Raw genomic sequence first — 13,834 nt, 5'->3', positions numbered from 1 at the left:
GAATTGACGTTTCGGGCATAAGCCCTTCTTCAGGAATGAGGAGGGTGTGCCGAGCAGGCTAAGATAAAAGGTAGGGAGGAGGGACTTGGGGGAGGGGTGTTGGGAATGCGATAGGTGGAAGGAGGTTAAGGTGAGGGTGATAGGCCAGAGAGGGGGTGGGGACGGAGAGGTTGGGAAGAAGATTGCAGGTCAAGAAGGCGGTGCTGAGTCCAAGGGTTGGGACTGAGATAAGGTGGGAGGAGGGGAAGTGAGGAACTACTTGCGGAACGTTTCAGAGAACAGCTCTGGGACACCCGCACCAACCAACCCAACCGCCCTGTGGCTGAACACTTTAACACCCCCACTCACTCCGCCAAGGACATGCAGGTCCTTGGTCTCCTCCATCACCAGACCATGGCAACACGACGCCTGGAGGAAGAGCACCTCATCTTCCACCTAGGAACCCTCCAACCACAAGGGATGATTGCAGATTTCTCCAGCTTCCTCATTTCCCCTCCCCCCCAACTTATCTCAGTCCCAACCCTCGGACTCAGCACCGCCTTCTTGACCCGCAATCTTCGTCCCAAACTCTCCGCCCCAATCCCCTCTCCGGCCTATCACCCTCACCTTAACCTCCTTCCACCTATCGCATTCCCAACGCCCCTCCCCCAAGTCCCTCCTCCCTACCTTTTATCTTAGCCTGCTTGGCACACCTTCTTCATTCCTGAAGAAGGGCTTATGCCCGAAAAGTCGATTCTCCTGCTCCTTGGATGCTGCCTGACCTGCTGCGCTTTTCCAGCAACACATTTTTCAGCTTTATTGATAGCATGATAATATTTGCATGAAAGTAGTTATTTGAAAATATCATAAAATACAACATAGTCAACCTTTTGTCCTCATAATAAATCACAGCTCTCACTTTTTCTTTAGAAAAAAATCAAGTCAAGAAAAGATTTTTCTGTCAGTGTGATCCAACTGAAAAAGGGAGCCAAAAATGAAATAAAGAGCTTTAGGGCGATAGGTCAAGTGCTTGAAAATGGGATTTGTGTAGTCAGATCTTTGTTGATTGGTGTAGATGCTATGGACTGAATGGCCTCCATCTGTGTTGTAAACATCTAGGAGTTGTATATGGCTCCAGAGTAATGTGTTGCAGATCCCTGCCTAGAATACATGTTCAAGTCTTCAGAATGTGGCTTCAGCTTGTTTTGCTGACTAGTGTTTGCTATTGGAAAGCTAAGCTGGTACAGAAAATAAATGTGCCAGTGAATCACTTTTTTTCACATTACTACACAGCGATTTTCAAACTGGGATCCATAAAAAAAGTGAAAATTGTTTTCTAGACTGGGCCAACACTCTAAGTGGGTGACTGTCTAGTGCAGGATAAGAATAAATGAATCAGCCATGGCCTGAGATGGACTTGGTGTGAGCAAAGAGGCAGCAACAGAATACAGCCACTATATTTGCAGAGCAGAGTTGACAAGGTGTTTCCCCCACAGGACAGTGGGGTTGGAGGAGCACGAAGAATGACAACGTCAGCTGGTAGATTAAAGCTCTAGGTGAGATCAGCTTTGTTTTGGAGGATTTCTTTAAAAAAAACTTTAAATATTATATACCTAAAGAAGAACTAAAATATAGGTTTACTCAGGACCCATGTGGAATGATAGGAATGTCATTGTCAAACATCACACAGAGGTGACAAACATCACAAAGACTGCAGTGAGATTTAGACATATGAATCTCACTGATGTCCATAGTAAATACAGTATTGTACCTGCTTTCTTAAATACATCACAATATCTGTCATATGGTTAATGACATAATATTATCACTTACCTGAGGGATCCACAATTATTAATCCAATTAATAACTGACTGATGAAGTAAAGATTTTTAAGAACCTTCAACCTTTGCCATAACATGGCTATTGCGTCAGTCACAATCTTATTCAATGTCGGAACAGACTAAGAGTTAAATGGCTCATTTCTATTCCTTAATGTACAATATGTTGTTTTATGCAAATTTCTTGCAACCGATTTACTTAATGTAAATTTCTTTCTTTTGTTTTCAACTACCAACATATTAGGCCATGACAGAAATTTGTTAAACATGTTATTTTACTTACTTTTTCTCAGATTTATTTAGAAGTCATGATCCACGTTGCATGCACTCATCTTTACCCTTGCCTTTCCCAGGTTTTTAAAATTTAACTTGAGAACCAAGACATTTTGGGAAGTCTAATAAGGACATGCACAATAAATAATAGGTCCATCCCTAGGGTGTACTGGGGAACAAAGGGACCTTTGTGTACAAGTCCATAGATCCCTAAAGGTGTCAGTACAGATTGACAGGGTGGTGGAGGCAACATACACAATGCTTGCCTTCATTAGCCACAGCACAGAATATGGTATCAAGGAACTCTAAATGATTGGTTAAAGATGAAATATTGTGTGCAGTTCTAGTCACCATACTAATAGAAGGACATGATTGTTTAGGAGATTCACCAGGATGTTGCATGGGATGAAAAGTGTCAGTTACGAGGAGAGACTGGATAGGCTGGGTTTGTTTTACTTGGTGCAGAGGAGGCTGAGGGAGGAGCATTTGATTGTTTATACCTCTCATTATGTTATTTCCCTCAGAATAGATTGTGAGAATCTCTTCCCTAAGGCAGACATGTCAAAGGCCAAAGAGCATAGGTTTAACATGAGGAGCAAGTGGTTTAAAGGAGCTATGACAAAATGTTTTCACCCAAAGGATGGTAAGGTATATGGAACATGCTGCCTGAGGTGGTGGTGGAGGCAGATACACTTGGAACATTTAAGAAACACTTGAATGAGTATCAAAAATGTGAGGGTATAGTAGGCTATGGGCCAAGTGCAGGTAAATTGGATTTGCATAGTTTAGTTAGCACAGACATGGTGGGCTGAAAGGCCTGCTTCTATGGCTATGACATCCCATTGATTTAGCCTAATGTAATTTCTCCACCAGCAGCTGTTTGGTATACAGAACAATCTCAATTATCCGAACGAGATGGGAGTGGAGTATTTTGTTCAGATAACTGATTGCTCGGATAACTGATCTGATCGTAAACAAAGGAAGCCATACTGAACATAATTACGTAAAAAAATAGCGTGGCTACAGAGATTTAATTTCATTCAATTGATAAAATGTGTACAAACACTGGATATGGCTTAAAAATTCATGATATTTTAGAAATAAAATCAGTTCATGTAAATAAAATTCATGAGGTGGAGGTCGGTTATTATTTTTCGAAGAAAATATTCAGGACAGGTATTATCTGTTAAACATTTTATAGATTAAAAACATTTCATAAGTTACAATAATAATTGCCGTCTGTCTCAACAAAAATAGTTTACTTGAGGGATGTTGCTGATTGTAGCCGAGGTTATTGATATGTGTCAGCGCGTTAAAGCTAATTTATGCGAGAGATTAATGCAGTCTGAAGTTTGCTTTGGCAAATAGACTACTGTATCTGAACATATCTTCAGAATTTGTCGAAGTTTGTTGAGTTACAAACGTGCAATTTTGTATAAAATGCTAATCACATCCATTAGTCTGTGTAATGTTTTATCCTTTGCAATCTTGTCCAAGAATAGTTTTGGAGTCAGTTTCAGGTAATCCAAATTCACTTTTAATCATTGCATAAAAAAGATGCGATTGCTGCACCAGTGTCAGTAATACCTCTCAGATGTAACTTTTTTACAGGACCATGAGACCTTATTTGGATAATCCGAACGTCCAAGGTTGTTGTTATTATTTCTCTTTTCCCGCAGACCCTGTTTTTGTTTTGCTGTTGTTAGTCGATACTAGTTACACACTTAACATTCACTCCATTCTGACATAGAACCATGACAAACTTTCTTACCATCTCCATTTCTCTCTAAATGCCTCTTTCCATTGTCTGAAGATATAAAAATTACCAAATGACGGCTCTCTTCAAACAACAGATACTTGCATGAATGCACATTTGCCTTTTGTAGCTATCACTTTCCAGTTTATTGCTCCATTTAGCAACATTAATCACAAATTGATCTCTATTCTACCTTAAACATGCACCAGGTCTTTTGGCAGTCATACTTCCAGAACTTCAACCATTACATTCTCCTTTCACATCGTCCAGTAAACACTTCCCCACTTCACCCACAGCCATATCTTTAGTTGGCTTTATTATTTTGTTGAAAATGTGTTGCTGGAAAAGCGCAGCAGGTCAGGCAGCATCCAAGGAACAGGAGAATCGACGTTTCGGGCATAAACCCTTCTTCAGGAATGAGGAAAGTGTGTCCAGCAGGCTAAGATAAAAGGTCGGGTAGAGAGACTTGGGGGAGGGGCGTTGGAAATGCGATAGGTGGAAGGAGGTCAAGGTGAGGGTGATAGGCCAGAATGGGGTGGGGGCGGAGAGGTCAGGAAGAAGATTGCAGGTTAGGAAGGCGGTGCTGAGTTCGAGGGATTTGACTGAGACAAGGTGGGGAGAGGGGAAATGAGGAAACTGGAGAAATCTGAGTTCATCCCTTGTGGTTGGAGGGTTCCTAGGCAGAAGATGAGGCGCTCTTCCTCCAACCGTCGTGTTGCTATGGTCTGGCGATGGAGGAGTCCAAGGACCTGCATGTCCTTGGTGGAGTGGGAGGGGGAGTTGAAGTGTTGAGCCACGGGGTGGTTGGGTTGTTTGGTCCGGGTGTCCCAGAGGTGTTCTCTGAAACGTTCCGCAAGTAGGGACACTTTTTTTTTGCTTCGTTTCAGAGAACACCTCTGGGACAAAACGGACCAACCAACCCAACCACCCCGTGGCTCAACACTTCAACTCCCCCTCCCACTCCACCAAGGACATGCAGGTCCTTGGACTCCTCCATCGCCAGACCATAGCAACACGACGGTTGGAGGAAGAGCGCCTCATCTTCTGCCTAGGAACCCTCCAACCACAAGGGATGAACTCAGATTTCTCCAGTTTCCTCATTTCCCCTCCCCCCACCTTGTCTCAGTCAAATCCCTCGAACTCAGCACCGCCTTCCTAACCTGCAATCTTCTTCATGACTTTTCCGCCCCCACCCCATTCTGGCCTATCACCCTCACCTTGACCTCCTTCCACCTATCGCATTTCCTACGCCCCTCCCCAAGTCCCTCCTCCCTACCGTTTATCTTAGCCTGCTGGACACACTTTCCTCATTCCTGAAGAAGGGCTTATGCCCGAAACGTCAATTCCCCTGTTCCTTGGATGCTGCCTGACCTGCTGTGCTTTTCCAGCAACACATTTTCAGCTCTGATCTCCAGCATCTGCAGTCCTCACTTTCTCCTCGAAGATTTATTATTTTGTTGCCATTTTTTTAACAAGAACATCCTTCTCATATAAAACGATAAGATGTAGGAACAGAACGAAGGCATTCAGCCCATTGAATCTGCTCTATCATTCAGTGTGATCTACCGTCGATCTGATAATCAACTCCATTTTCCTGCCTTTTCTCCATACCCTTGATTTCCTTAATGATTTTTAAAAAATCTGTTGATCTCAGTCTCTCTTAATGGCCAATCCTCAAAACCTCCTGCAGTAAAGAATTCCACAGATTCACTACCCTCAGAAAAATTGCTCACCTGTCTTAAAAACATGTGACCATTTATTGAGATTATGCACTCTGGTCCTAGACTTTGCCACAAGGGGAAACAACCCGTCAAGTTGCATAAAAATCTTACATACTTCAATAATGTCACCTCTCCGTCTTCTATATTCCAAGGTGTACAGGCCCAATCTTTTCAACCTCTCCTCATAAGACAGTCCTTCCAAAGCTGGCATCAGTCTGGTGAACACAGTGGACTGCATTTAATGCCAGTATATCTTTCCTTAGATAAAGAGCCCAAAACCATTCACAGTACTCCAGCTATGGTCAGACGAGTGCTTTGTATACTTTTAACTAAACCTCTCTACTTTCATACTCTATTCTCTTTGAAATAAAGGTCAACATTTCATTTCTTTTCCTTATTACCATCTGAACTTGAATACAAGCTTTCTGTAATTCCTAAATCTTCCTGTTCTGTAACTTTATGCAGTTTCTCTCTTTAAATACTATTTAGCGCCACTATTCTTACTGTTAAAGTGTGCACCTCACACTTTCCCACATATATTCCATTTGTGGAGTTTCTGTTCACCGACCTAACCTGGCTATATCCCTGACTTCTCTCTTATCTGTAAAGGTTTCCTTCCTCTAGGTTACAAATCCTCTTATGATTTTCTGTTTGCACCAACACTTACACTTCGACTTTGCACAAAACGGAAAAACTATGAAAACCAAGGAACAATGTCATGTGAAGTCTCATCCTGGCCTAAAAAAACATGTCACTAACAACAATTTTTTGGACTATTTCGAGTTATTTGAATCAAAGAAAATGCTGCAAAAAACTAAACTGCATTTTGAAAATTAACTGATCTCATGTGCCATGTTCTTTTGAACAGTACAGCCAATGACTAGGGTATTGATACAGACGAACAAAAGCAGAAGTAGGCCATTTGGTTCTTTGAGTCTCCATCTAATCAAATCATAGCTGATCTTCTAAATTAACACAATTTTCCCGACATTATCTCCATTTCCCTTTATGTCTTCAATTCCTAGAATCGATTAATTACTGATTTGAACATAATCACTACATCGCCCAGCCTAGGTTGAGAATTCCAAAGATTCACTATTGCAGGTGAGGAAAAAAAGCCTCCTCATACACAATTTTAAATGGGCACCATTATTATTCTGAGACTGTATCTCCTGGTTCCAAACACTCATCTAGGGGAAACATTTCTCCTGCAACTACAGTGTCAACCCCTGTAAGAATTTTATATATCCTAATGAAGTCACTTTTCATTTTTCTGAACGAGAGAGAATACAGACCTTGAGTGTGTGGCTGGAAAAACACAGCCAGTCAGGCAGCACCTGAGGAGCAGGAGAATCAACATTTTGAGGAAAAGCATCAAGGCAAACATGACTTCCCTTTCATTAATCTGTGCTCGCAACCCAGTCCCACTATTAGTTAAGTATCCAGTTGTAAAACCCTTTACAATACATTATAAAGATTTCCATATTCCTAACGTCTGGTTAACAAGTCTCCCTCTAATTTAAATAGAGGGGTTGCTACCCTTCAAACTGCAGAATCTATTGAATTTTGGAAAACAGTCACAACTCCACTATCTCTTTAACTACCTCTTTAAAATTTTAGAATAGTTCATCAGCTCCAGGGGAATTTGCCAATTTTCAGTCCCATGTAACATATCTAACAGTTGATGTTTGAGGTCTCTGCTCAAAGCTATGAATATTCTCTCTCATTTCAGGGACACTTTTTTTGCTTCGTTTCCACTCTTCAATATTCCTTTCCTCAGGGCAGCAGTCACAAACCATTATCATTCTGTTACCTATTAAACTACACAACTTTCTAATGAAAGATCAGCAGACTGAAAGGTTAGCTCATTTGTTTATTTGATCATAGATGTTGTCTGACCTGTTAAGTGTTTTCATGCATTGTTTTTATTTTTTTGGCCTCATTTACCAGAAAGGGGCAAAGACCAAGTCAGTGACAAACATCACTGGATTCGAAACGTTAATATTTTCTCTCCACAGATGCTACCAGACCTGCCGAGTTTTCCCAACAACTTCTGGTATTGTTTCTGATTTCCAACATCCGCAGTTCTTTGGGGTTTTTTTTAAAAACAACAATACGCAATGAGGACAATCATTCTGCCTTGTTTGGAGTAAATATTGAAGAGCCACAAAACTGATACAGAGGTGGAGGGTGTCACTTCCACCCATCCCATTAACAGAAAGCGTATTATCTAGACGTTTAAGTAAAACAAAACTGTACTGTTACAAATGATTTGTAAAGGTACATTATAAGCTGGGGGGAGCGGTGGAATCAAGGATAGACAAAGTTGCCAACCATGCCTAACTTTTCCGAGTTCAGGTATCAAAGCATTTGTTTATTTTATAACAGGGCAATGGAATATAGCAATTCTAACCCTGACCCAACTAAACAATGCTGAAGTACCTGTTGCAGCCGAGCACAACCATACAGAAACGGTATATCGATCGGTAACACTGAGCGACCATCGGCTAGAAGCTTCTGGAGGCAGCACAAATGACCGGGCACGGGTGCGCGGTTGTGGAAGGCTAAAGGGGCGCAGGCGCGTCGGCTAGGAGCTGAACATGATGGCGCAGGCGTAGAGTATCAGGGAGCTTTCTCCGGCGGGAGTATTTCGAGTTGAGCTGTGTCAGGTGACGCGATTCACCTGGCAGCCATTTCGCGACGTGTTCAAGACAAAATGGCGGTGTTGCTTGAAACAACACTGGGAGATTTGGTGATCGATTTGTACACGGAGGAGAGGCCTAGGGGTCAGTGGTAATTTGGCGAGGCAATTTTCATTGCAAATTTCTCCTTTATTGTTAGGATGATTCATATTCTTTAAACAGAAGTTCTGTAACGGGGAGGTGAAGTCTCTCAATGCTTTTACATATTTTCTACAACATCTTAAGATCTGAAGATATCTCAAAACACTGCATAGCCTCTTCAATAATTTTGAAGTGTAGTCACTGTTGTAATTTACGCACGTGCTCCTTCAAGTATCAGTGAGGTGATGACCAGCTAATTTTACTGATGTTAACTGACATATTTGGCTACCGGGGAGAACACCCCTATTATTCGAAACAGTGGCCACTTTTGCATATCTCTGAAGGGCAGTGAGGGACTCAAGTTGGACAGAAGCACCATGTTGCAGTGTTGGTTTGGACGATTGAGACCCGAACCCACGATCTCCTGACTTGAGGCGAAAGAGAAAAAAAGATTCGCAGAATTATAGTTTTGTTTTAAAACGCACAGGCGACTGTGCCCCAAATAATTTCACATTGGAAATCATGTTAAAGCTGACCTGAAGGCACGGTATTTCTTTAAAGCTTGATGCAGTTCAAAGATGGAACTTATGATATTTCTGTAGTGTTTCATACGTGCAGGATTTGTCTCAGTGGAGGGGTGTGGAAAGAGTTTAAGAAGTCCTATGAAGATCAGGGAGCTGTGAAAAAGCAATGAGGCATTTGAAACAAGGAGGGAGGTTGAGGAATGTGAAGAAGCCAAAGAACAGTTACATTGGTGAAAGATTGTTCAAAATAATAGATCAGGGTTTCTGAAATATCAGTAATCATCTATGTCCTAAAATGTGATTTGGCGGTGTCGGTGTTGGATTGGGGTGAACAAAGTTAAAAATCACACACCAGGTTATAATCCAACAGGTTTATTTGAAAGAATAAGCTTTCAAAGTGCTAATTGCTTGACGCAGGAGCAGAGCTCTGAAATTTTGTGCTTTCAAATAAGCCTGTTGGACTATAACCTGGTATTGTGATTTTTAATTATTTAATGTGAAATAATTTTGAGCTTAACTTTTACATATTTTTGTTTGTAGCCTGCTTGAATTTTTTGAAGCTTTGTAAGATCAAGTATTATAACTATTGCCTCATCCACAATGTTCAGGTGAGTTTCCACTAGTTTTTACATTCTTTAAACCTTGTACATTTTCCCAAAGAAGTTCTTCATAAATTGTTTGATCTAATATCTTGTATTTTATTCATGTTATTTATTATTAATGGATCACATAGAACTGGGTAGTGTGGCACATTTGCTTTTTTTAAATTCAAGGGTGTGTGGGTATTATTAGATGGTCCAACGTTTATTGCCAAATCTGGTCACCATTGAGCAAGTGAGCTGCTTTTTTTTTTGAATCTCTGTAGTCCTTTAGAGTGAGTTCCAGGATTTTGACATAGCAACACTAAAGGAAGAATGGCATATTTCTAAGTCAGTGGCTTGGAAGGGAACTTGCAGCTGGTGGTTGTCTCAGGTATTTTGTCCTTGCCTTATGAGATGGTAATGATTGCTATTGGATGGTGCTATTGAAGTTCTGTAATATATCTTGTAGATGCTGCTACTGAACATCAATGGTGAAGGGAGTGAATGTTTATGAACGTGGTGCAGTCAAGCAGTATGCTTTGTTCTGGATGTTGTTCAGCTTCTTGAGCATGTGAGTGGGACTTCCACCACACTCTTGACTTGTGCCTTGGGGAGTCAGGAGATGAGCTAGTTGCTGCAGCATTCCGAGCCTCTGACCTACTTTGCAGCCACGGTATTGATAGCTAGTTCAGCCACTGCCTGTTCAATGGTAATCTCCTGAGGTGTTGATATTTGGGGGTTCAGCGATGACAATGCTGGGAATGGTTAGGTTCTCTGTAATTGGAAATGGTCAATGTGAGGGACTTATTGTTTGCCATCTTGTCAGCACAAATCTGTGTAATAAAGTTTGGACAATAATTGCTGACCTACCTAGTGATGCCCACATCCCATGAATAAAAACAAATGCTAATATGCTGCACTATCTAATCCTCCAAATGCAGCAATATTTAATATCAAAAGAGTAGAGAGGTGACCTGCTTATAATTTTAGTAAAGCTCCAATGGATATGTGAACTAGGGTGAGTTTGCCACATATTTACAAAATATTCACTTGATCTGTGGAGAGCACTTAGAATATCTCAGATTTAGTTTTTCATTGTCCATGGTCAGTGCCAGCAATGCCTTTTGTCACATCTTGGCTGCCCACCCTACCTCCCTCATTCCCACCCTGCACTCCTGACATCCCCACTCCCTCCTGCCCAACAACACCCTCACTCCCTCCCCTGTCCCCAACCCCACCCTCCCCTGTTCCCACACTGCCTGCCCAAACGGCCTCCCCTGTTCCTACTCTGCCCGCCTGTCCGCCCAAATTCCCCCATTCCCACCATCCCCCTGCCCTCCCCAATACAAACCCACCCATCCTGTCCCCTGCCGTCCCCATTACAAACCCGCCGTTTCCGTTTCAAATCCCCCCCCCCACCCCCGAGGTTTCCGTTTCAAACCCGCCCTCCCACCCCCCCCCGCCGTTTCCGTTTCCGTTTCCGTTTCCGTTTCCGTTTCAAACCCGCCCTCCCGCCCCCCCCGCCCCCCCCGCCCCCCCCGCCGTTTCCGTTTCAAACCCGCCCCCCCCGCCCTCCCGCCCCCCCCGCCGTTTCCATTTCAAACCCGCCCTCCCGCCCCCCCCGCCGTTTCCATTTCAAACCCGCCCTCCCGCCCCCCCCGCCGTTTCCATTTCAAACCCGCCCTCCCGCCCCCCCCGCCGTTTCCATTTCAAACCCGCCCTCCCGCCCCCCCCGCCGTTTCCATTTCAAACCCGCCCTCCCGCCCCCCCCGCCCTCCCGCCCCCCCCCGCCGTTTCCGTTTCAAACCCGCCCTCCCGCCCCCCCCGCCGTTTCCGTTTCAAACCCGCCCTCCCGCCCCCCCCGCCGTTTCCGTTTCAAACCCGCCCTCCCGCCCCCCCCGCCGTTTCCGTTTCAAACCCGCCCTCCCGCCCCCCCCCGCCGTTTCCGTTTCAAACCCGCCCTCCCGCCCCCCCCCGCCGTTTCCGTTTCAAACCCGCCCTCCCGCCCCCCCCGCCGTTTCCGTTTCAAACCCGCCCTCCCGCCCCCCCCGCCGTTTCCGTTTCAAACCCGCCCTCCCGCCCCCCCCGCCGTTTCCGTTTCAAACCCGCCCTCCCGCCCCCCCCCGCCGTTTCCGTTTCAAACCCGCCCTCCCGCCCCCCCCGCCGTTTCCGTTTCAAACCCGCCCTCCCGCCCCCCCCGCCGTTTCCGTTTCAAACCCGCCCTCCCGCCCCCCCCGCCGTTTCCGTTTCAAACCCGCCCTCCCGCCCCCCCCGCCGTTTCCGTTTCAAACCCGCCCTCCCGCCCCCCCCGCCGTTTCCGTTTCAAACCCGCCCTCCCGCCCCCCCCGCCGTTTCCGTTTCAAACCCGCCCTCCCGCCCCCCCCGCCGTTTCCGTTTCAAACCCGCCCTCCCGCCCCCCCCGCCGTTTCCGTTTCAAACCCGCCCTCCCGCCCCCCCCGCCGTTTCCGTTTCAAACCCGCCCTCCCGCCCCCCCCGCCGTTTCCGTTTCAAACCCGCCCTCCCGCCCCCCCCGCCGTTTCCGTTTCAAACCCGCCCTCCCGCCCCCCCCGCCGTTTCCGTTTCAAACCCGCCCTCCCGCCCCCCCCGCCGTTTCCGTTTCAAACCCGCCCTCCCGCCCCCCCCGCCGTTTGCGTTTCAAACCCGCCCTCCCGCCCCCCCCGCCGTTTCCGTTTCAAACCCGCCCTCCCGCCCCCCCCGCCGTTTCCGTTTCAAACCCGCCCTCCCGCCCCCCCCGCCGTTTCCGTTTCAAACCCGCCCTCCCGCCCCCCCCGCCGTTTCCGTTTCAAACCCGCCCTCCCGCCCCCCCCGCCGTTTCCGTTTCAAACCCGCCCTCCCGCCCCCCCCGCCGTTTCCGTTTCAAACCCGCCCTCCCGCCCCCCCCGCCGTTTCCGTTTCAAACCCGCCCTCCCGCCCCCCCCGCCGTTTCCGTTTCAAACCCGTCCTCCCCGTTTCAAACCCGCCCTCCCGACCCCCCCGCCGTTTCCGTTTCAAACCCGCCCTCCCGCCCCCCCCCCGCCGTTTCCGTTTCAAACCCGCCCCCCCGCCCCCCCCGCCGTTTCCGTTTCAAACCCGCCCCCCCCCGCCGTTTCCGTTTCAAACCCGCCCCCCCGCCCCCCCCCCCGCCGTTTCCGTTTCAAACCCGCCCTCCCGCCCCCCCCGCCGTTTCCGTTTCAAACCCGCCCTCCCGCCCCCCCCCGCCGTTTCCGTTTCAAACCCGCCCTCCCGCCCCCCCCCGCCGTTTCCGTTTCAAACCCGCCCTCCCGCCCCCCCCCGCCGTTTCCGTTTCAAACCCGCCCTCCCGCCCCCCCCCCGCCGTTTCCGTTTCAAACCCGCCCTCCCGCCCCCCCCCCCGCCGTTTCCGTTTCAAACCCGCCCTCCCGCCCCCCCCCGCCGTTTCCGTTTCAAACCCGCCCTCCCGCCCCCCCCCGCCGTTTCCGTTTCAAACCCGCCCTCCCGCCCCCCCCCGCCGTTTCCGTTTCAAACCCGCCCTCCCGCCCCCCCCCGCCGTTTCCGTTTCAAACCCGCCCTCCCGCCCGCCCCCGCCGTTTCCGTTTCAAACCCGCCCTCCCGCCCCCCCCCGCCGTTTCCGTTTCAAACCCGCCCTCCCGCCCCCCCCCGCCGTTTCCGTTTCAAACCCGCCCTCCCGCCCCCCCCCGCCGTTTCCGTTTCAAACCCGCCCTCCCGCCCCCCCCCGCCGTTTCCGTTTCAAACCCGCCCTCCCGCCCCCCCCCGCCGTTTCCGTTTCAAACCCGCCCTCCCGCCCCCCCCCGCCGTTTCCGTTTCAAACCCGCCCTCCCGCCCCCCCCCGCCGTTTCCGTTTCAAACCCGCCCTCCCGCCCCCCCCCGCCGTTTCCGTTTCAAACCCGCCCTCCCGCCCCCCCCCGCCGTTTCCGTTTCAAACCCGCCCTCCCGCCCCCCCCCCGCCGTTTCCGTTTCAAACCCGCCCTCCCGCCCCCCCCCGCCGTTTCCGTTTCAAACCCGCCCCCCCCCGCCGTTTCCGTTTCAAACCCGCCCTCCCGCCCCCCCCCGCCGTTTCCGTTTCAAACCCGCCCTCCCGCCCCCCCCCGCCGTTTCCGTTTCAAACCCGCCCTCCCGCCCCCCCCCGCCGTTTCCGTTTCAAACCCGCCCTCCCGCCCCCCCCCGCCGTTTCCGTTTCAAACCCGCCCTCCCGCCCCCCCCCCGCCGTTTCCGTTTCAAAGCCGCCCTCCCGCCCCCCCCCCGCCGTTTCCGTTTCAAACCCGCCCTCCCGCCCCCCCCCCGCCGTTTCCGTTTCAAACCCGCCCTCCCCCGCCGTTTCCGTTTCAAACCCGCCCTCCCGCCCCCCCCCGCCGTTTCCGTTTCAAACCCGCCCTCCCGCC

The 13,834-nt window shown here is 48.6% G+C and overlaps 2 protein-coding genes across 5 annotated transcripts in view; one reads left to right on the top strand and one right to left on the bottom strand.

The window, feature by feature from the left end:
- The window catches only part of LOC140464074 (katanin p60 ATPase-containing subunit A1-like), a 47,751-nt gene extending 39,605 nt beyond the window's left edge, over positions 1-8,146 (bottom strand). Inside the window, exon 1 of one of the 2 annotated variants that reach the window (XM_072558768.1) lies at positions 8,010-8,146. The gene's annotated coding sequence lies outside the window, so the exon portion shown is untranslated. The remainder of the gene's footprint in view (positions 1-8,009) is intronic. The other variant, XM_072558759.1, reaches the window with a different exon arrangement.
- A 51-nt stretch (positions 8,147-8,197) lies between these two features.
- ppil4 (peptidylprolyl isomerase (cyclophilin)-like 4) overlaps positions 8,198-13,834 on the top strand; it is a 50,348-nt gene continuing 44,711 nt past the window's right edge. The window contains exons 1-2 of one of the 3 annotated variants that reach the window (XM_072558790.1): positions 8,198-8,353; positions 9,415-9,482. In XM_072558790.1, the coding sequence (XP_072414891.1) occupies positions 8,284-8,353; positions 9,415-9,482 (138 nt within the window). In that variant the 5' untranslated portion in view covers positions 8,198-8,283. Of the gene's footprint in view, positions 8,361-9,414; positions 9,483-13,834 lie in introns of all 3 variants that reach the window. The other 2 variants (XM_072558799.1, XM_072558808.1) reach the window with 2 other exon arrangements.

The sequence above is a fragment of the Chiloscyllium punctatum genome, chromosome 3 (genome assembly GCF_047496795.1).
Source record: "Chiloscyllium punctatum isolate Juve2018m chromosome 3, sChiPun1.3, whole genome shotgun sequence".
Lineage (NCBI taxonomy): Eukaryota > Metazoa > Chordata > Chondrichthyes > Orectolobiformes > Hemiscylliidae > Chiloscyllium > Chiloscyllium punctatum.
The sequence above is the reverse complement of the archived record's forward strand: the minus strand, read 5'-3'. Positions and strand labels throughout refer to the sequence as shown.